Below are 23,651 nucleotides of genomic sequence, written 5' to 3' on the forward strand. Positions count from 1 at the left end.
AAGCACCCTGCAATTTCATCGCTTTCACATGACCACTAGCCCGATGTTCTTGCCGACAAAGTCGGTGATTGTCTTGTACACGTGCTGTGGGCGTGGTTTAGGCCTAGCCATGAGTCCGAGCAGTGAGCTGGGTCGCGGTGTGCATAGCCCCGGTGCCCGATGTTTCAAGGTACATTGTGCTCAACCGCGAGTAGACGGTGCCAGCTCTTGATAACCTTCATCACCATATCCAAAGTTCTGATAAGCAGGTCCCATGAGTCAGCACTAGGTGCAGTTGGCCCGAGATGCACATCTGCAATGTTCGCTACAAGCACGGCACACCGTCTTAATCTGATGATTGACCTTGCGCTAGTAGCTGCCAAGCTAAAGTGCAATTATATTCTAAATCACAGGGTAGCCAGCCGGTCTGAGAACTGGCTAACCTCCCTCTCCTTCCTCATTTATTCCTCCATATTCTAAATCATCGTCAACCTGTGAGTACAGAACGAACGCATACCCATTGCCTAGCAGCGCGTTTTGTTGGCGGCCTTGACCTCGCAACGCGCAAGCAGCAGACGACACCGTCCCGAAGAAAACCAATTGCCAGGCCTGTTGGTGCAACATGATAGACGCTACCAGTGGGAGTCCTTGAAACTGACTTTAAACAGTTGCTTCTTGTAAGCTCGTTTCTAAATGGAAGACATAGCTGAAGTGTGAAATTAGAAGACTGAGAAATGCTCTTTTCGACGAGCCCAAAATGGTGCGGCCCGATGGCGCCGTTGTGGAGCTGTATTTTTTTTTATAATTTGGGATATGCTGAAAGATCTTCTGAAACTTCTTCTCAACAATTTTGATTCAAAGTATCGAAAAAATATTCACCACATATAATTTAAAATTCTATTCTTACTTTAACTTTGTTGTTTGAATTCGCTTCACAACCAAAATTTTGTTATTCGCAAAGCTTTCATCAATTATGCATTTGTAACCTTTTTGAAGGGCACATGTGCGTAGGTGCCTGTATGATCAGGCAGCCACTTGTTGTATTGATGAAACTGTCATGAGAAAATATTTGTTTGTATAGTGGCATGTGTGTGCTGCTTTTGTTGCCGAGTTTCGGCCACCTGGGCATGTCAGGCTGTATGTATGCTGACAGCTTTTTTGCTAGGATAAGCATTGTAAGTTGCGCAGATGAATAGAACTTGACTTGGCAATGAAACAGCAAAGCGATGTACGCATGCCTGTGCATGTAAATCATTCTAAGTAATTTGCGTAATTCATGCTTATGGGTGAACTGGCTTGAATACTCTTTGTTTTAGCTATGTGTCAATTTTGTCGTCTGGGCTTAGCCTTCTGCAAATCGACTGTGCAAGCACAGTATCATAGAGTGGATGTAGCCGGAGCGTTTCATACGCAGTTCCTATCCTGGGCGGGTCTCTGCATAATGATTGGCTGCACAATGACAACGCTGAGCCAGGTGCGTCCCCCAGATCGAGGCTCTGCCCCCATCCGCATGAACCCGGTGGCCGTGGTGGTGTCGAGACCAGCTCCTTTGCTTCGTAAGTTGCCCTAATTAGTTATAAGGAGCAGTGCAAACTGTGTTGTTGTATTTGAGCATAAAATACAGTCGAACCTTTTACATAACAAATGTCATCTTATAGTAAGATATTTTTTCTATGTTCTGTATTTGTTATTGCCTTGTGTAAGGAGATTGCTCAGTTCTTTCTGCACGCTCAATATCTTCGATGTCTGGAGCCCTAACGATAGAATGTCACTTTGGCCTCGCAGTCGAACTGTAGCCCAAATAAAGCGCTCTTACTCGCTTCTGTTGACTGCTGAAAGTCATCCAAACTCAGTTGTGTTGTGTTCTACACCGTTGCTGTTGATGATCTCGTTGGAATCGTCGCTTGATTGCGTAACGGCCAGCCAAGCTGCCGTAAGCCTCTTCCTGGTCATCGTCGACATGGCAGGGTGTCTTCATAGGTTGGGCCGAAATAAGAGTTCTGACCCTGTTCAAAGTCATGATGTGGGATCTCGGGAATTGTTGCTGGCTGACAGTCAAAGGGGGACTGCTCTTGATGCATTCGGAACTTCTGCAAGGTGTCTCGGCCCGAAGTCATCGAGGTCTACGGCCATGCCACAAAGTGCCAGCGTCACAGCCTACGGCCCCTTGGAACTGAACGGCCACTGTTTCCGTCGACAGTTCAGAGCTGCCAGTGTGACTTTCCTCGACTGTAGCCATGCAAACAATGCCAGCTCATTGAACTGCAACCTTCGTTTATGGTTTGCGTCACGCGGGTCGAGCTCTGTGCACGCACCCGTGCCTGTTCCGACTGCTTATTATCCATAAGGGATCTCCAGACTCTTGACAGTTATAAACTTGCATCATTTACCTTGCAAGAACAGTGGGGCAGCCCCTCGTTTACTTTGTTAAATATGATAATTTGCTATATGCATGTCAGTCACATTGAGGTATGGCACCCCCTGCATCAGGGAATGGAAGAAATATTTACTCGCAACTGCTAATATCAGCTCACGTGTTCTAATTCCAATTCCTCATTTGCAATGCAGTCCATGGTTTGCAAATGCGAGCCTTGCCAAATCTGGCTGTCTGTTCATTCTGCTTTTTCGACTGAATGAATTAGCCCCACATTTCTTCACAAGGTAATGATCTTACCTTGAAAGGCAATTTGCAGTAGCATTTTAGGCAATGCAGGTCTCATGCCATTCGTCTATTTGTTGTTTCTCCGAAACTGCCTAAAAATCTTAAAAGCTCTCGACAACCTGTGCTTAAATGCGACCGTTTTCCACTGGGCAACAAACCTTACGGCATTATGTCACCTTGCAAGATTGGCCCTTCCTGTATTCTTATCTTCAATTTTATTGTCGAGCTTCTATTACGTCTAGCCACTATTACGTGTTGCGTTGCTTTACTTTAGGGCACGGCTTCAGTTCCCAGCCGCAGCGGTAGTGGTGTTTCAGTAGTGAAGTTAAAAAACAAAAACGAAAAAAAAAATACACTGTACTTAGTTTAGATAACCAGGGGTTCCTTAATGTGCACCTCAATTTAATTCGTAGTTCCACACTGCATTATGCTTTATAATCATATCCAAAAAATAACAGGATGGGGAAGATAGAAGATTTCGAGGGAAGGAATCCGTAAACGGAGGGCGTGTGTGCTCGAGCTGACGTTTTGACAACTGGACTTGTCTTCCAGCCTGGAAAAAGGAGGGTCTACTTGTCAAAATGACAGCTTGTGCACACACCCCCATTTACGTTTTAAGGGTGAAGCTCCTTAAGGCATGGGTCGTGCGTCTCCTGTATGTAGTAGTCACCTATCGTTTTACTACTTCGAATGTCCGCTGGATGGCGGTACTTGTATATGATGAATATATGATGAAAAGATGCGAGATGGTAGTACTTGGAGTGTTCACTAGATGGACGGATGGATGGATGAACAGACATACAGACGTACTGATGGACAGACAGAGAAACAGATGAACAGACAGACAAACGGATGGACGCGGCCAGCGGATGATTCACGGTTTGCCAATAAAACCTTTAAAGCTTATCATCATTCACTCCGTGTATATGCAGCAATATGTTTTTTCATCGTAACCATATTTATAGCCATTACTCCGATATTTCAGAACTTTGTCCAGACTGCCAGAATCGCAGCGATTTTAACCACATGCTCTGGAGGTGCCCCTCTTTACAATGAAAAAATGAAGAATTTTCTGAGAACTCCTTTCATTTAATGCTCACGAGTCCGGTTCTCGTACACAACTCAAGGCTGTCCAGAAGGCCCACGATGCGGCGGTGAGGCTGGGCCTCCCCGTCCCAACGTGGGAGCGGCCCGCAATCCTACCCCTATAAAACGGGGGTGGAATCCTTCAGGACCCCAATAAAAGTTTTTCATTCATCCATCGTAACCATATTGCGAATTTAATGTGTCAAACCTTATCAAAATTTTTAAATGCGTCTGAAAATGTGCATGGTGTATGTTCTGAATTAGTATCTGTCAGTCTAGCGAGGTGCTTCATTACGCCACGTGTAATAGTGTGCTGTTTTTTTTTTCTCGCCAATGCGGTGCAGCGAAAGATGACGTCAAGCTGGCCAATGCTTCACCCGGACCTGATCTCGCAAAGCCGCTCTCGCCAAAGGGCGATGTAGTGCCGCCTGCAGCCATTTTGTCACCCAAGGGCATGCAACGTAAGTAAAGTCTTCACAGGATATTTCAGAGTAATACGTAATTTGACTAAACCAAAGATTTAGTGGGCAGTCAACCGAACAAAGGGATGCGAGACGCTGACATACTCAGTCGGTGACATTCAGACCTGAATATGTCGAGTGCGGATATGTTTAAACATTGCCTATGTCAAAATTTTTCTGTACCTCCTCAAATATTGCACGCATTTCTCATCGCTTCTTTTCTTTTCTTTATTGAATGGGGTCAGATGTAAGATGGATATGTATCAGACTCTGCCCTCTCAGAGCGTGTGCACTGCATTGACAGGTGACAGGCTTTCCTACAACATACCTGAATTATTCGATTCAATTTGCCTTCAACTGTTACGATTCAAATTTGTCTTCTGCTACAAATATTAATACAGTCGACGTTCGATTTCCCGGACCCTCAAGGGATCGTGAAAACGTCCGAAAATTGGGCAATCTGGAAAAACTAACGCAAGTGAAAACTCACTTTTAGCGGGTATTTTTCGCTAATGGAGAGGGTCACGGCAGGAGTACAGGATTCTCATTGCAATTCAGTAAGTGCATCGTTTACATGGCTCTGAAAAAGGCCATATATATAATATATATATATATATATATATATATATATATATATATATATATATATATATAATAATAATGAGATCTAACAGACAGTAATGCCAAGTAATGTACAGGGGAAGTTATTAGAACCAATGAAATGTAAATAAGAAGAACGAAAAGTGGATGAAAAATAACCAGCCGCGATATATATATATATATATATATATATATATATATATATATATATATATATATATATATATATATATATATATATATATATATATAGTGTATACCTAAGGGCTCGTTTTTTTTTCGTGTTTTGACACAATATTAATGAGATCTAACAGACAATAATGCCAAGGATTGTATAGGGGAAGTTATTAGAACGAATGGAATGTAAATAAGAAGAAATAAATGTGGGTGAAAAAATAACCAGCCGTGAGCAGGAATCGAACCTACGACCTTCGAATAACGCGTTCGATGCTCTAACCACTGAGCTATCACAGCGGCCTTCCCTCCGCCCACTTTTTTGGGATTATATGTGAATTTAGAAGTGGGAGTGTCAGTCAGCGCCCTCTGTAGCCAAGCCGTGAGTGTGAAACACCCTTTTATGCGCATGTGTGGCGTCACGTAGCACGTGAACTTATTACGAGCGGGCAGCTGACGAATAGTCCCTCGCATACAACCTAATGACACCAAGTCTGCCAGTACGAGACCCTCGTTAATGAATAAGGGAAAGAACTGTATACCTAAGGGCTCGTTTTTCCGTGTTTTGACGCAATAATAATGAGATCTAACAGACAATAATGCCAAGGAATGTATAGGGGAAGTTATTAGAACTGTGAAGAACCTCGTCACAGAACAAATGGAATGTAAATAAGAAGAAAGAAAAGTGGGTGAAAAATAACCAGCCGTGAGCAGAAATCGAACCTACGACCTGAAGGTCGTAGGTTCGATTTCTGCTCACGGCTGGTTAAAATGTCCGAAAAATCGAATGGCGAAAGCTATAAACGTCCGGTATATCAGACTATGGCAAACTTGATGGTGCCACAGATTCGAGAAATCAAATGTCGACTGTACTCTTGCATCATTAATTTATGTACTAAAGGCAAAGACATAAGGTGCGTGCTGGAGTTTGTTAACCTAATGTGCAGTGACTAACATGTAATGACGCAACTGCTGTCACTGCTTGCTGGAATGATAAGTTCATGGCGCAATCACTATGCAGGAAAAAGAAAAAGTGAAATTTAGGTGACAAAGGTTCCGGGGCGCAATCATAAGGCGAGTAAGTATAGTTGCTAAGAGAAATGTTTCAGGAACATTGGTCTGTAGACGTGTCATAGATGGATTGCTTGACTTTAAAAATTATTCTCTTGTATTCTAGATTTTTTAAAATGTATATATTGTCTCTCTCCCTCTTCCCCACTACAGTATATCCTTTTATCCGGTATGTTATTTGTTATAAGTCTGCATTCCTTGTAAGGAATAGCTGTATACAGTGATTATTCAGTGTCGGCTTTGTTATTGGTCAACATGGCTGTTTTTTTTTTTGCCATCCCTAGTATGATGTGGGTTGAACTGTCACTCAATAACATGGCACCTGTGGAACCTGCTTTTTCAGCGGCAACGGTGGCGGAAAAGAGACTGGAGCCTCCCGAACCTGTTGAATTTCCTGTTCCAAAGGAGGTAAGTTGAGGCCGCGGGCCGAAAGGACTGGAACATTCATTCCACCATGAAATAGGCTAAATGTATCATTGGGAGCCTCTGCTGTGCTACCTTTCCAGCACTCCACTTTGGAAATAGGATGCGAGACTTCTGGGAGGAAGTGCATCCACAGTACGAAACTTGCAAGTAATTGGAAGGAGTTTGATAGTACTGGTGTCGCACGGGCCCTTTTTAATGGCTATCCAGTCGATGGCCATTGAAACGCCACAAGTTTGTTGACTTGATTGAGTTGTCGCGCTGCTACAAGGTGGTTTAGAATAGTTTGAGTGGTTCAGGTGTTTATCTCAAAAACTGTCTGGCGCTGGGGATCCTCTTCTTCGTATTCATGTTACGTCAATTTAAGTAATATAAGTTCATTTAAAAACTTGGGTATGCCTGTTGATGGTTAAATATTTCAATAAATTGTTTATTCGTACTTATTAATGCACATTCAGCTTCAAGTTATTCAGCAACGAAACTGGCAAGCGATACAGAAAAAGACAGCATGCTGAAAATGAGCGCATTTTGCACAATTCAAGTGGCAAGAATACTCTATTAAATAATTCACAACCCTGACATACACTGCTTTTTAAGCATACTGGTTAGATTTTTTTTTATAATGTTTCTAATTGTGTGTGCGAGCACACCAAGTACAGTGTGAACCAGACGACACGTTTGCGCCGTTTTTGGTTCTATCACTCAATGGCTATCAAAGTTTCAGTGTAGTTTAGCATGTAGCATGCTTCGTTGACTAAATGGACTATTGACTCAATGGCCTTCGAAAACGCCCGTGTGACACGGGTATTAGATGTTGTGTGTCAGTTGGCAAAAGAAAGTGGGATTATTTTAACAGAAGTAATGAAAGAGTCACTCTGACAGTAACACCCAATATCTGGGGTTTTATGCCCCAAATCTAAGATGGGATATTGAGGGGCGTTGTAGTGGAGCGCGCTGGAGATCAGACCACCTGGTGTTTTTCTAACGTGCACTGACATTGCACATCACATGGCCCTTTGGCATTTTGCCTACTTAAAAATGAAGTCGCTCGCGGCGTGTGTCGAAACCACAACCTTTGGTTAGTAGACGAGCACTCTAGCCACTTATCTACCAAGGCGGACAGTGCTGTGCTACCGACTCATCAAGTGGAGTAATAACGACACAACGCATGTTAGGCTGTGACCAACACGATACACCAGAGTTTTTTAATTGTGCCAGCCATGAAAGTGTGTTTCGCACTGTGCCGCATACTGTTTCTCTCGTCCCTCTGTCTCTTTTTCGTTTCACCATGTCCCCCGTGTGGCCATAGCTGCTTACTTTCTCCTACAGCCAACTCTGCCTCTTGGTGTCAATCCAGTACGCTCACAACGCGATGTCACAAACTTACGAACTGGTTACCGTCTTGTGTGCAGGTCGTGGTTCCCCTGCACCCCAAGCCAGTTCTGGTGGTCGAGCGACCGTCGAAGGACGAGGCTGCTTTGGACCCGGAGGCTCTGAAGAAGGAGGACCGCGAGATTGCTGCGGCCACCTCGGGCAAGGTTGTCGCACCTGCCGCATCCGGCGGTGCTGGAGCCCAGTCCCCGGCGATCACTGCTGCCCCCGTTGTGGCAGGCTCCGAGTCCAAGAAACAGGAGGCTCTCCTTGAGAAGATTGCCCAGGAACAGAAGGTAGGATTTCACTTGCATACTGGAGGCTTACACTTGAAATTCACTTGCACACGGAAAGGTTAACGGGTCGTGGCCTGATTGTCCAGATGGACGAAAAGGCCCCTCTTAGTGCTGCTTCACCTCAAATCAAACCCAGGTGGGATGACTATCTTTTTGTTGAACAGTTTGGGGCATGTGCAAGGGTCAACTGAAGCCCAAAATATGTATGCTAATAGGAAACGCAGCACCTTTGGCTGTCTCTTCTACAAATTTTTCATTCTCCATGTCTTTTGCAGGTACCAACTAGTGCAGTTCACAAGGCAGTGCTCACATGCGTGCATTGTTACGCCTCACTGTTCCGTGTGGTTGGGCGCTTATAAAAAAAAAAAAAACCCTGGTTCTCCTCTCTTTCTGTACTCCCTGAAACCGAAACTGCGATTGGGCGCTCTGGAAACGTCTCCAAATAATTAACTGCTATGCAAGCGGTTTGCAGTCATGATGAATGAATCACTAGACTCTTATTGAAACAATAAAAACAAGATGCAAGATCTTTGTGTCAGTAGACTTTTAGAAAGATGTTTTAAAAATTGGAACATGTCTGTCCGAACTTGCAGGTGCAGAAAAAGATGCTGGAAGACCTGCAGCGCGAGCTCAAGCAGGAGCTGGCCAAGCACAAGCAAGACGACTCCGCGCAGTTGCGGAAAACTAACGGCACTGCAGACGCCGCTAGACCGGTCGTCGCACCCGATAATGTAGCTGCACGCACTCCGGTCCTAGACAGTGTACCTCTTGTGGTTGCACCGGCAGCATCTCTTACCGGTGCTAGACCGGAAGCGCTGAAGGCCCTGCCTCCAGCACCAGCTGTGGGCAACGTTCTGCCCCTGCAGGCAAAAGAAGGCCAACTGCCACAGAAAGGTCCCCCCGTCCAAAACGTCCCGCAGCCAGTCCTGAACCAAGCAGCTCCACTGCCTGCGCAGAAGTTGCCGCAACACCAAGCACAACAGGTCGAGCAGATCGTCAAAGTTCCTTTGTCCATAGGCATCCAGCCCGTCGCACGGAACGTTCAACAGGTTCCCGCGAACCAGCAGCTCCCAAACCCCGCTCTCCCTCTCGCACAAGTGGGTAAGAAAGATGAGGCGGGACGAACTGACTCACCCGTTGCGAAGGCCGACCACCAGCAGCAGTCTCCGGTGATCGCACCGAAAGCTGGCATGCTGCCTCTCCTGCCGCAGGCTCCGAAACAGGTTGTGATGCACCAGCCTCAGGTCGGCATTCAGAATGCGGAGGTTGCGAAGCAGTGGCCCATCGTCCCAGCCGCAGACGCCCTTCCGAAACTGGCGAAGAGTGCCGTCAAACCATTGGATGTCATTAGACGTCGTCAGGAAGTGCAGCAGCCGTTGCAGCAGCAAGTTCCCGCAGTCCCCGAGAGCAAGCCGAGCTTGGTGCAACAGCCCAAGCCTGTTCTGGGGCAGCCTCCGCAAGTTCTTCCGCTGGATGCAAGCCAGTTTGCCAAACAGGCTGCACAAGTCAAAGCCGAGGCTCCTGTGGAGTTTCTTGGCAAGCCTTTGGAAGTGAAGGATCAAGGACCTCGTGTGGCACCGGTCCAGCAAGTCGACAATCGGCCGCTAGTTCGCAAGATGTCCAGAGACACCCGAGAGGCACCCGCGGTGGCAGAAGCCCCAAGTGTGGTTGACGCAGTTGCACCGAAAGAAGCCGTAGTTCCCCTAGGTGCAGTTGCGCCCAAAGATGCTGCAGTGGCCGTTGTGCAAACTGCTTTGCCTTTGGCAGATGGCGAGAGAGACGTTCCTGCCAAGAACGTAAACGTCGCGGCCTTTAGTGAAGTGCCAGTGAAACTGGAACCCAAGAACATATCCCCGAGTCTTCCAAGCCACGTGCCAGCGGACTTGATGCTAGCTAAACATGAGATTAGGAAATGAATGCGAAGGATCTGTGCGTGGATGTGTGCATAGACAAAACTGGGCATTTACTGTGTATGCTTGTGAATGTGACATATGTCAGTGCTGTGCACTGCAAACTGTTGTGTTCTTTTCAAAGTATAATAATATATTTTTCGTTCTATATTGTAATAAATGCTCTATTTTTAGTCGCAATGTCACTGATTTGTCTACTCAAAATGGCTTACCTTCTGCCTTTGTTGCGGATAGTGAAATATGTGGTGCACGGCATTGTGGCTTCAGTTCTTGGATGGTGTAACTATGTTCAAATAGAGATTGACTGTACAAAAATATTCTTGTAGTGTGCATTAAGCACACTACAAGAATACTTGTTGGCATTTAATATCCCTACAGAGCTTCTCACAAAAATATCTAGAGGGAAGTGTCGCGCCACTGTCTGTGCGAATTTCTCAAGGGGCCCGTTGGAGAGCTGGGAATCGCAGTATGTGTCTGCGAGGCTCGTGTTGGCTGGTGTTGAGCGAGGCTTCCGTTCAAAAACGAATACGACTGCGTAAATAAAGTACAAATAAGCGGATCTCATTCACGCTTATTATAATTTAAAATAAAAGTCTGCTTACATTGAAGGAACAACCAAACTGCGAAAGAAAGGAACAGACGACATAAAAGTGGTGGAGGGAATGCTCGCTGTGTCGTTTACCTGCTAAGTTTAGCGGCCGTTGGTTACTTCTCACGCTTCGCAAAATTGTGCATTGACGCAGAAGGTCCGAATGTTAATTAAAACACGTTTCTGTGTAATGACAAAAATAAATAGCTTATTACGTGCTCTTTTAGTTTGAAATCGATCATTTTAACATGAAGCCACACAATTCTTCAAAGTATACAAATCTGAGTGAAGTTTGAAGCTCACATATCCTGACATTCCCTTGCATACAGCAGCTCACTAGCACCAGATTTACCGCTAGGTAAGTTTGTGAGAAACTCTATGAATATCGTAAAACCATAAAACAACAAGTGACACCGTCGTCGAGGGCTTCTAAAATTCTGACCCACTGGGGCTTTTTAACGTGCACCTGAATTTAAGAGATGCTGGCCTCGAGCACTTTTGCCCTCATCGAAAGTGTGGCCACCGAGGCCGAGATGCGATTGCACTTCCTTTGGGTCGGCAGTCAAGCGCAGCAACTAATAGACCATCATGGCAGGTGTAGTACGCAGCGAATTCAAATAGCTTCATGCAGATCACAATCCAGAGCCCAATCAATACCACAGCAAGATTGCTGTAATTTCTCGTGTAGAGCCTGCACAAAATAATACAGAAAGTTTGAAGCTGAACTCGTGATGTGGGTTCTAGTAGGTGAAATTTAGTGAGCTGGGTGGCTTCCCTGCAGTACATGGAAGGAAGATGAAAGGGATCTGCCAAAATATACCCATATTTATATTTTGCAGTTGCAAGTTGCAGGCGTAAGTAATAAATGGGAACATATGGTAGTTGCCTCTCTTTTGGTGAGACATGAATGAGTCTATTATGAGTGTTGGGACATTGCAAGCAATGATGGTGTTTGGATAACACTACGATTATGTTTTTGTCGGCAAAGTACGATTGTATTGTAAAAATTATTTTGAGCATGTTATGTAAACATCTTATCTTCAATTCACGTCCACTGCGCACAAAAGTGAAGTCCTAGCTCGAACTTCCAGTACAGATTCCTATCAGTGAGATTTAAAGTATGTATGTTTCGGCTTTTTTTTTTTCAAGATTTTCAGAGGGTGTACTAGAGACATGTTCTGGAGCATTCATTGATACCATTTCACTTTATCTGTTGTTCAAGATATATATGACTGTATACACAAAACGTTCATTGCTTTTCTTCCAAGCAATAATGCCGAAATTTTCTCAACATGATTCCTACCTAATGAAGCTGTGCTTTGATTCATATAATAGTGATTATTGGTCGAGTTCCTCACAAATTATTATTTACAAATTTTTTCTGTCACTCATTATGTATTTGGAAAAAAAAAAACTAGACTGCAATAGACAGTTTTTTGAGAAGGTCCTTGGTTCGTGAAGATGTGGGCATTGATGCTGTTCTAAAGATCGACCGAGTTAGGTTACCGCTTGTAGGGTTGTAGTGGACAGGTGCACATTTAGCCGAAAGTTATTTTCTTTATTTTAATCCCTTCATTCCTTCCCCTATGCAGGGTAGCAAACTGGATGCAGATCCGAAGCAGAAAATATGACAACACAGCATATCATATTACCAATTGGGCTTTATATATATATATATATATATATATATATATATATATATATATATATATATATATATATATATATATATATATATATATATATATATATATATATATATATAATTTTTTTGCTGGTTCAGCCCTTTGCGAGGTTTTGTAGGGTCGCTATGAAATATGTGCTGAAGTTGTTGCTCGCTAATTTCTGTGATAGTCGTATGACGGCTGCTAAATTAAATAAAAAATGAAAAAGGGGAGAGGGAAGCTATGTGCTAGAAGTGCGAAGGCTGGAAATGGGGAAGTTGATTGGCCCTAGCAACTTTTGCGCCCTGATTTCCCTTTTGGTATGCTATGCTTTACTTTCTTTTTTTCCTCCTCCCTAATCTAACTTTATTTTCCCACGCCCTTGCTGTATTACATAATGAATGGCTATGTCCTACTTTCTCTTCACTTTGCACTGCTTAGTCTCGTCATGACCGCACATCTGCGGTGTTCACAATGTTCAGCCTAACACTTTTTTTTTACTGTTGCGTCATTATATAGCAAAATCACTTGTTACGTTTGACTGCATCTGTTCACTACATGGCCTTTTTTTAGCGTAACCTTGCGCGTTCGCAAGCACAGAAGCCATCGATCCTAATAAATTCAAACTTTGCGCCGAAAAAGTTCGGGCTTTTATGATGATGATGATGGGAGCTCTCCTGACGCATGCGCGCACTGCGCCTCACTGCGGCCTGCGCAGGCCTCCGACTCGTGCACCGTGCGCGATCGCTCTCGCTTTTTGCGCTGAACGCCCGCTACCGCTGGTCATATAAAAAATGGCCGGCCCATCGGCGTGATACGCAACGCAGTGACCGCGCTCTTTGCCATATTCGCGCACGCGATGGAGCCGAGATACGGACGGAGTTTCCAGCGGGTGCCCGGACGACCGTGGGACGCCCGCTGAGTCGCCGCGACAGCTGCATCGTCGCGCGTGCCGTCGCGCGCCAAACCGTGGTAAGCCATATCGTCGACGACGACGCTGAAGTCGCAGCACGCGCCCTGTCGTAACGACCACAGCGGCTAAATTTAGCGCTTTCGCCCCGTGATGCAGCCGCTGACCAACATGTTTGCGTCAGGGTCAGCCTGCCGTTGTAGTCATCATGCCCTCCGATATGCCAACATGCAGCTCATTAAGGGGGTGTCGTCTTCGGTAAATGTCACGCCAAGGCTACTCCGAGCTCGTGCCCCCGCCGAGCGCTGTTATAAACTTATAGCCTGCTCAAAACGCTTGTCACCGTCGATGCTCGGTGACCTTTGATGTTAGCCGACGCCGATACGCAGCTCGCGTTCATAAGATGTGTTCGCTTTACTGACCGGCTCGTCTTCGTGTCTACTGCGGCGTGAAAGAGCTAGCGCTGCTTCGTTCGTTGTTGGTGGGAAATAAAGCGTCGAGTTTCCTCCTTGTCGCTTTCGACATTCCGTTGTGTGTTCTTCCGTCATTGTGCATCTCAAAAGCTCCTCAGTCGGGCCAAGGCGACACACTAGCCACTGGTACGGCCGCTTGACGCCCCAGTTTTCAATCCGTTTTTTGTTGCCTCGTAAATGTCCTTGGAATCTCTCGTTGCCACTTGAATGGAGGCTGAATAGGGCTGACACTGTCCCGCGAGAGTTTTTCCGCATTGCCTTCGGAGAGTGATTTGTTTATCCTTTCGGAGTCGCATTTCCCGGATGCCATACGGTGCGTTAACGGGGAGGCGGTGCGCTCAGCGTCTTTCAATCGCCGATTGAGTGTGCAACCGAGCGATTAATCGCATCGGCGCGCGGCTCTGAATAAAGACTGCGCGTGATTCATGTCGACGGTAGGCATCTCGTTTGGCGCCTGGCTTCTATGTTCTTGCTTTTCAATTGTTGGGTGGCATGTCGCGTTTTCGCTGCAGAGACCCGCAGGTGTTTCGAGCATGCAGTGCGCTAGTATTGAGAACGCGTACGGACCGTGAGAAGCTTTCGTTCATGCGTGCTCGATTATGAGAACTGTTCGTTCAAAGGTAGTGCTAGCAGTAATGATAAGGTGGACTTCGTTAATTTTACAACCTCCTTAGTTATCGCAAATATTCGCAAGTTGTTGTCATCAAATGGAAGTTGTTAAACAGGTTGCGTTCCTGAATAATCGCATCACTTTGTGTATATTGAGTCGTACTTTCTGTCAGATCAGCGTGAAGATTGACTGTCGTATCGTGCCTGGGAGGACAATGTAATTCATAGCTATTAGTGCAATGCGCAGGTTAATCAGACATTAGGGAGCATAGCTATTGGGCAACAGAAAAGTCCAAGTAATGTTGTGCAGCTCTAATGAACTGCTCTTGGTTGCAGATGGTATGGGTTAAATAGATCACATTTCCTGAATAATGACATACTTTCCTTATTTTTGTGCAAACACATGCTACTCAGCTGGCCAAAGTAAAAACGAAACAAAAGAATTAAAGTGAGCTGACCCCAATAGAGCTGCAATTCTTGTAGCTGGGACACTTTGCAACAGCAGAAACAACTCGGAACATTGAGCAGCTGGAACTATGTGCTGTTGCCTATGCCGTCTTTCCGCTCACTGGCAACCCGGGCATGTGACACATCTATGTGTACAGGGTCGTCCACTCTTAGTACGAACACCGCGCCGCGTGGCTGCGCTCCGCGGGGCGCCAGCGCTAGCGGTGCGGCCGCGCATCGAAGCTTATCGGCACAGGCGCACAAGAGCTTGGAGGCGGGGCTTCGTTTCGATTAAAAGCGCGGGAGCGCGCCGCGCCTGTTTTGCCGTGAAGCAAACTTAATGCACCTGAGAAACCACAAAGCGTTGCCGGAAAGCGGGCTTCGCTCAGCGCAACGTGTTGACAGTATTTGAGAAGTGAGCGGTCCCTCTTGTTTAAGTACCATAATACTTGTTTAATGTATACATTGTTGCAAACTCTAGAGTATTGGTTTTGCTTGGTTTGTAGTGCTTAAGTCAGTGAAAGAATTTTGGCACTGAGTGGTGCTCTGAGAAGTTCCGACTACCGAGAACTATTTAACGTGCACTGAAATTACGTGCGCACGGGTATTTCTGCATTTCTCCCGCATTTAAACACGGCACATGCTGCCGCGGTCGAACTTGTGTCTGCCGACTAATTTTAGCTGAGCTCTCGACGACTAAGCCTCCGCAGCGGGGCTTTCTGACGGCTCTGCACACTCTGCAAGTATCGAGATTCACGGGTCTAAAACATTGGCTTTGCGTGCTTGTTCTGAAGTATCGGAATGCTCTACAGCTTTACAAGTGTAAAGAAGTTTGCAGACATGGGCAGTTGGACACGAAGTTTATTGCTTGTGCGCTACGTGTCCCAAAGTTCGCAACTATCAGTAGCGGGTAGGTTCCCCTCCAGCTCCAATAACCGCATTAATTCTATTGGGGAGGCTGCTGTATAGGGACCGACAAATGTTGGTGTCGGCCCTGATTCGCTCCCACTCCTCTTGAACAATGGCCCAAAGCACGTCCGCTGAGACGGCACGGAGTTGTCGGTGCGCCAGCGCAAGCTTCATGTTCCCCCACACATTTTCAATAATATTTAAGTCAGGCGACTGTGGAGGCCACTCAAGAACTGCCACGTCGCGACGCTCTAAATATGCAGCAACTTTCTTTGATTTATGAATGGGGGAGTTGTCATGCTGCAGGATGAAATCGTTCTCTGGGAATGGTCCCCCAACGAGATATGGGAGCAGTACGTCGTCCAAGAGCCCGCAGTAGGCATCTGCCGTGAAGCGACCTTCAATTCTGACAAGGGGTCCCAGCCCTTGAGCGGTTACGGCGCCCCAAACGCTCACTGCCGAACGACCGCTGGCTGCCACTCGTTGCATGTATTCCGGCATATACCTGCAAAAAATCAACATAAGTTATTAGCGTCTGAATCAAATCCGAAGGACATGAATTATGTTCTAGGTGGTTCACTCTTGTAGCTGTTGGATATACAGCCGCCCATTTTTTTATCCTGAACGCGCGAACGTCGACCGCCCAGTCGATAAGCGCCGTTTAACGAAGCACATCGGCAAAATAAACGAGAATACGTGCATCCCTGCGATGAACAGTCCTGTGCAGCTGACTTCTGCTAGGCTGTTTCGGGAACCGCACACCAGGACGCCCGAAACATGCGCTTACAGACTCGATGGTCGATGCTCGCGCATTCAGGTTAAAAAATTGGCGGCTGTACTACATTGACGGGACCAAACAAGTTTTCACTTGATGACGTCATACAAAATATGGCAAACGGCGCCGTATTTTTCTCACCTCACATCGCAACATAGATGACAATTTATAACATACCCCTAGACTCTGGCAGAACGTCTTTTCTAAGTATCGCACAGTGCGAGTAAATTGTTTCTTTCATATCTACTATTTTATTGGAGCAAATACTCTCTATTCTATTACATCCAGTATCTTCTGGCCAAAGTTTGCCTGAACATGGCTTAAACTAAATTTAAACTTTTGGACTGGCATTATTATCAGCTGATCATATCTGTCCGCTGAAACAGAAGTATTCTCATTATTATTATTATTATTATTATTATTATTATTATTATTATTATTATTATTATTACTTTCGCTTATATGAACACATTTATCGTAAGGGCAATATTTCCTGAATCTAAAAGGTATTGTGGTAGTTATTATGCAGAGAATGCAGTGACGGCAGGCAATGCGGCATTTGTCTTCTTTGAAGTAGTTTCATAACGGTTTCGGGCCACCAAAACACGTTCTGGAATACGGGAACTTAAGTAAGTGTTACCTACCGGCAGTTTTGGGGCCGCCAAACCCGCTGCCGCTGGTCCCACCTTGTCGTAAACGAAGATTCATCAGTGAAGACGACCTTCGCCCAGTGTTCCTCGGTCCATTGCAGGTGCTCTGTTGCAAAGTCGAGGCGTTTCTGCTTGTTCACTCCACTTACGATGGGCTTCTGAACTGCCGTTCGAGACTTAAGGCCTGCCGCGTACAGGCGACGTTTCACGGTCGTGTTAGAAACACGCGTCAGCCCTGTACTTTGCTTGATTTCATCAACAGTTGCGCTAGGATTGTCCACAGCTGCTGCCACTATGGCCATGTCCTCATTTTCGGTTGTTACTTGCGGGCGAGGTTTGCGTGGAGCATCCGTAATCTTTCGTTCGTTCCTATACGCCTGGATTATACGGTTAATTGTGGAGAGCGGCCGATTTTTCATTGCAGATATCTGCCTTTGCGTATGGCCTTGCAGGCTCAGGTCCACAATGTCCCTCCTTTCGCTTTCGGGAAGACGCGACATAGCTGCTTGTCAAACGTTCACCGAAAAGTGATGCAGCCTTCCTAGGTCGCAGCCGTTTTTTTACCGAGCGAATGCCATAAAAGAGCAACAAAATAGAAAGACCACAGTTCCTAACTGAAATGCTCATAGCGTGATGTTAGGCCAGCCAATCAATATAATCTCAGTAAAACAACGTCTTCTGACTCGAGCGTATACAGCTTTTCATTGGACAGACGGCACAGTTAACTTGAGAATCATGTGCAACCCCGTATCCGTATCGCCAGGAGATAAGAATGTGTGATGCCCATACTACATGAACCCCAACAGGCCCGCTTAGGGTGATCTTGGAAGGCCAGAATGTGACGGCCCAGCGGAACTTTCTGGACGAGTTCATTTACACGTGTACTGACGATCAAGGTGAAAAAAAAGCGAACCAGACACCACAGACGCTAGCGCCGTCCCGTCCATTTCCCTGTTTGTGTTTCTTTGAGCGACTTATGTTTCGATAACGTGCACGTGGGTGAGACGGCAGGCTACTTCAGCAGTGGCCCCAAGAATATTGTAAGTTATTGTCCAAAAATATGCTGAGGTTAAACTTAGGGCGAACTCGCATAAGACACTCCCCGAAGAAAAGACACGACACATACAAGCACTGTGTGTGGCGTGTACGGCTCGTCGGCTGAGTGCACGGAAGGCTGAAATTAAATCAGAAGTATAGGGTACTAAAGTACGAAGGAGGAGGGGAAGAACGTCAAGGCGCTGACGCAGTCCTTGGGATTTTATCACACATTGAAAACTTATAAATTGTTGCGTTCCTTGAGTTTGGCTAGGGGGTAGTAAAGACAAGAATCTGGAAGATGCGACCCTCAAGAAGAAGCTGTTTTCCGACGGTCGGGCATTTAAGTGGTGATCACGGTGTCATTACTCGCGCAGGTATATTGCAGTGAATTACATGTTTAAGCAGAAGGGTGGACACGTATAAAGTGGTGACAAAGAGTGGGGCCCCTGTTTCCCACTAAAAACCTAAATGGACGGAGCAAACGAAGCTATTCGTATAACAATACAGCAGAATAAAAGAGGTGCAATGCAGGCCTCCGCGGAAAGTAAGTGCCAGAATATAAACGCCCCGATGTTACGTGATATTGATACTTTTGAAAAAAGACAAGAGACCTTAAGACCAACGTCGCGGGATGAATATTCAGCTGGTGTTTCGTCATGGACAGAAAATGAAACAGTGCCCGTGCGCACGCAGTTTCAGGGCACGTTAAATATTTCCCGGTAGTCGAAACTTCTCAGAGCACCGCTCAGTGGCGAAATTATTTCGCGGATTTAAACACCGCAAACCAAGCAAAACCACCACTCTAGAGTTTGCAACAATGTATACATTACACTGGTATTATGGTACTTAAACAAGAGGGACCACTCATTTATCAAATACCGTAACTACAAAACACGTTGCGCTGAGCGAAGCCCGCTTTCCGGCAACGCTTTGTGGTTTCTCAGGTGCATTAAGTTTGCTTCACGGCAAAACAGGCGCGGCGCGCTCCCGCGCTTTTAATCGAAACGAAGCCCCGCCTCCAAGCTCTTGTGCGCCTGTGCCGATAAGCTTCGATGCGCGGCCGCACCGCTAGCGCTGGCGCCCCGCGGAGCGCAGCCACGCGGCGCGGTGTTCGTACTAAGAGTGGACGACCCTGTACATTTGAGCAGCCTGTAGATTTCCGACCACCAGCGTGATTGATGTCATTGCGGAAGAGTTGCCACATACTTTTGAGGGCAGCTGCGGCACAGGCCTCGATGCTTATCTAGTTTATTATCCTTTATTCCCGCTTTGTTTGAAACAAGCTAAATACACGAGCGTGTGCAGCCATGTATGAACAAACCCACCAGTTGTGCCAGACAAAGTGCCCTTTAAGTGTTTCTACACTGGCTCTCTTGTGTAGAGACTTGTACATTTCAGACTTTTCATCACAGTTTACTGATCAATGATGTATTTTCTGTGTCCCTTATATTCACCACTTTGTCAGGACAGGGTAAAGGCTGTAGACGGACTTGGTCGCCTATCTCCAAGCGGCTTTGGTCAAGTCCTTACTGGTTGTTGTGCTGCTCATTTAAACTGTCGAACTCTATACATTGACACAATTTTTCACTAGTTCCTTCTCAAAGCTTCAGAGGGAAATTGAATATAGAAGCAAAATCACAATAAAAACAAAGCCTTCCATTCAAAACTAAGCACATTTCCCATAATACGTTGTGAGGCTGTGTCTCGTGCTTGACCAGATTGGTCGAGACAACTCAAAGCAAAAGAAAAAAAAAGTTCAGGACAAGAGTGTTTTCCACTCGCAGAAGTCTTTGTTGCCTTGTGTTGGGACATGAACATTTTGTGCTAGTGCGCTTCACTGGCTGAAAAAAAAAAAAAAAAAAAGAAATGTTGCTCAAGGAAACCCTAAAGCACAACTTTACTTTTTTAAAGCCTTGCATGTGAAACTAAGCTTTGGCATCATTCCTGCACAAATTATGTGGCATTTTTATATATTCGAAATGGTATAGTTGCCAGTTTGGTATCTCGCCAGGCATATGTGCTTAATACCTTCACAAATACATGTGAGACGCCAATCCATTACCTCTCGATTTGTGAGCAGGCAAGAAGCACTGCCTAGTTTACAAGGTCTTGCTGCGTAGCTTTGCTGGCTCTTAACGTTCTGAAATTCTGTAGTCGCTGCAGTTGTTGCTTTTGCCGGCTTTGAGTATCAAGAGCCTTGCTTTTTGCATGCTCTTGGTGACACATAAATTTCGGACTGCTTCGCAAGAATGCTAATAATTATCAATGCTGTGTGAAACTGTATGCCTTTTATGTAGTGAAATTTCATTACACTTGGGTTTAAAGGAATAATAGGAAATCTTAAAAATGAAATGGCTAGTCAGTTATGTTAGATGACAGTTAGTACCCTACAGAAACTCGCTTTTTTTTTGCTCATTTGCTTACAGTATGGCCACACCAGCTGCAGAAGTATGCTGAATACTGGAAGTATCAAAGTGGATCATGTTGGCATGTGCTGGCTGCGATTGTTTGCTTGGAAACACATCGTGGAGATGTTTTAGAAGAAGCCTGTTTGCCGTAAAATAAGAAAGGAGGAGTACAAAGTTTATACAGATCTGTAAGTTACATAATTTTGCCACTCTGTGTGCATTTACATGACTGCCCTTCCGCGTTATTCCTCTAGTAAAAAGGCATAATTTATTTTAAAAATGCCCAACATGAGATCCCCATGTTTGCGGAGGGAAAAGAATTCAACAGTGAACAAATATTGGTGGCAGCTTAAAGCGAACTATTTCTATTAATGGGGCACGTTTCGCTTGATGAGCTACAACTAAATGCAGTAACGGGCGTCTCTGCTGGCATTGGTTGCACAGGAAACCAGTTAATCAAGTGGTAAACTGGCAGAATAAGCCCAAGCAGCAAAATACAGTGGATACGAGTAGACTCTTGCATGCCCTTTCCGAATGAAATAATTACGAAATGGATAGTGTTTGCTTTTGCGGCCCATATACACATATTCACAGCAAAATTTCAGTGAATTTTGTTGAACTCAATGCTCAGAAAATGAGATCAAGTGACCTGAACCTGCGTATGGGCTGAATATGAAAAAAAAAAAAAGTGCGACCCTCGCGGGAGTCTATATGACTGCTGCTACAAGCATTCTCCAATTCGTGGAAACATGGCACCCACTGTTATTCGCAGCGGCATATTTCCCACTGGCGGCGCCTTTCTTTGCATAATTTCAAAATGCGATATTTGACATAAAAGTGTGAAGTCTGCAGGCAGTGCTTCCAATCACCACTTAATAAAATCTGTTGCATTCACCAGGTTGCTCACAATCTCTGCTAATACATTAGTACCTTTGTTTTTTGTTAAAACCCAGCCATTTCCTTTTTTTCTCCGCATTACACTAGCGTTATAAGAATTTAAATATGCCAGCCTTGGTTTTTGAAATTTTTTACCCTTTTGCTATGGGAAACAGTAAAAGATGCTCTGCTGTTCCAAACAATAAAGTGCTGCTCCAAACAATAATTTCTATTGGCAGTTGCCCCAAACCTGCTCCCAAGTGACACTGAGAGAATGATAATGACACTTATACTTTTTGACCTACTCATAAGTCCTAAAGAAACTTAAGAGAATTTGCATACTATCATCCTAGAGTGTATAAAGTGTGCAGCAGTATTGGCTCTGATATCATTTATGCAACAAAAACTGGCATATTGAACATATAGCTCATTTGGCTTTTTTTTTTTCAATATGGACATGCAGTCTGTTGTGCTGAAATGTGAAAAATAGAGGATTGCGTTTATCTCATACTGATTATCTGCTGCTTGTTTGGCAACAGTTATATGGGACTGTGGTTACTTCTAAAATGTGGCCCTCAGCTTTACCAGTTTGATTTGGTGTCTGCCACAAATACTAGCATTTTAAATATATAGCTCACTTCATGGCACATTTTTGACAACCAGCCATATTTCAAATTATTTTCTTCTGAAACTTACATTGATTGTTGTCTGTTAAATATATTCTAATAAATAATATTTATGATCATGCTTTGGCCATTCTTGAACTCCAATTGGTGCATGGCAAATTTTGTATCTACTCCTAAAACACCAATAGCTGCTCCCAACTAACATTTTTTTCCACTTCGAAAACGCTTATGGCTGCTACAAAAACGTACTTTTCCTGCTGTGAGAAGTAAAAAGTCACTTTCATCACTGTGCCGGTCTAGTGGCTGTGTCATTTTTGCTACGAAGCATGGGGCTGTGGCTTTAATTACTAACTACAGCAGCAACTCTCTGAAGGGGATGACTGGTGAGAATGTGCGTGGACTTGTATTTACCTGCACGTTAGAAGATACCATAAGAGGTGTTAAGTTGGATTGTCCCACTGGGGGAGGTCTAGCAATCGAACCATGATTTACGAGCGTGAATTGCTAGAATCGAATGAAAGAACAGATCTTGCAGAGGCAATGACACACTGTTTATTGGAGGAGCAAAGGATTAGGATACATCAAATAAGCAGTGTCAGTCATACTTGCATTGCGAAGCCTTCTGTTTTGCTGAATACCAAAATGCAAGACGACACATGCTTGTGCAGTGTATTTTTTGCCTGCCAGCTCTCAAAGAACAAAAGCGTGTAGGCCTTTCAGTAGCAGCATTTACGCGAGCGCTGCAGGGGTCCATCTAATTGGTTATTCCACACATCATTCCACATATCATGTACGACGTACACGAAGGCACACTGGGAAGCGAATGTGGTGCCGATGTTTCTATGCACTGCAAACAGTAGCAACGCCGTGTCATTTCTGCTGTGCATATTCAAAGGCTCCTCAAAAGGGCTGCGTTAGATGCAAGAATGTTAAAACTGTAAATGTTAATGTCCGTTGACCGGGGCTTGCAAGATAAAGAAAGAAGGTCGTGCCATTGTGAAGCAGGTTTGCGTGCCTTGCTGGCATTTATCTTTCTTTTCCTTTTGTTAACTTGCAGAGAACAGAGTCAACAATGAATTGCAGATAATTTCTGTACTCATTCTTTGTGTACGTGACTCTTATGGGGTTTAAATGACTTGTTTAAACTCAGTAATTGAGTGGTTATGTCCGCTGCAGTTGAGCCGTGGTTATGACGCTCACCTGCTGACCCGAAGCTTGCGAGTTTGATTCCATACGCGGCAGTCGCATTGAGATGGAAACGAAATGGTAAATGCCCGTGTACTGTGCGATTTCAATCCTTGTTAGAAAAGCCAGATAATAGAAATTTCCGGAGCCCTCAATCATGGAGTGTGCCAGAATCGTATCAATATTTTGGGACGATGCTTTTGAGCATCCCTTCAATGCATCTTGACTGAGTCTTCTTGGATGCATGAGCGGTTAATGGACATTACGTGTCGCATCACGCTATTCCCTGATAAAATCAAGCTCACAAATGTAATGGACCTGTCTCCTGGTTTGTTGCTGCTTCTTGCAGAGAAATTATCGCTAAGGGAATCAAGATGGGTGGGAGTGCTGGTTTCTTTGTACCAATTTGCCCGACTTGCCCAAAATTGCTGCGCCTGCGGGTTTGCTTACCATGATAAC

General features: G+C 45.0%; 2 protein-coding genes across 4 annotated transcripts in view; both read left to right on the plus strand.

Annotated features, from left to right (window-relative positions):
- Window positions 1-10,218, plus strand: part of LOC119180316 (uncharacterized) — a 34,764-nt gene extending 24,546 nt beyond the window's left edge. For both annotated transcript variants that reach the window (XM_075869486.1, XM_037431490.2), the window contains 5 exons: window positions 1,394-1,535; window positions 4,072-4,188; window positions 6,377-6,441; window positions 7,869-8,123; window positions 8,717-10,218. In XM_075869486.1, coding sequence (XP_075725601.1) covers window positions 1,394-1,535; window positions 4,072-4,188; window positions 6,377-6,441; window positions 7,869-8,123; window positions 8,717-10,039 — 1,902 coding nt within the window. In that variant the 3' untranslated portion in view covers window positions 10,040-10,218. The remainder of the gene's footprint in view (window positions 1-1,393; window positions 1,536-4,071; window positions 4,189-6,376; window positions 6,442-7,868; window positions 8,124-8,716) is intronic.
- Window positions 10,219-13,086: 2,868 nt separating this feature from the next.
- The window catches only part of LOC119179746 (uncharacterized), a 64,436-nt gene continuing 53,871 nt past the window's right edge, over window positions 13,087-23,651 (plus strand). The window contains exon 1 of one of the 2 annotated variants that reach the window (XM_037430869.2): window positions 13,087-13,258. The gene's annotated coding sequence lies outside the window, so the exon portion shown is untranslated. Of the gene's footprint in view, window positions 13,259-20,551; window positions 20,694-23,651 lie in introns of those variants that run through there. The other variant, XM_075869488.1, reaches the window with a different exon arrangement.

Source organism: Rhipicephalus microplus, chromosome 7 (genome assembly GCF_043290135.1).
Source record: "Rhipicephalus microplus isolate Deutch F79 chromosome 7, USDA_Rmic, whole genome shotgun sequence".
Lineage (NCBI taxonomy): Eukaryota > Metazoa > Arthropoda > Arachnida > Ixodida > Ixodidae > Rhipicephalus > Rhipicephalus microplus.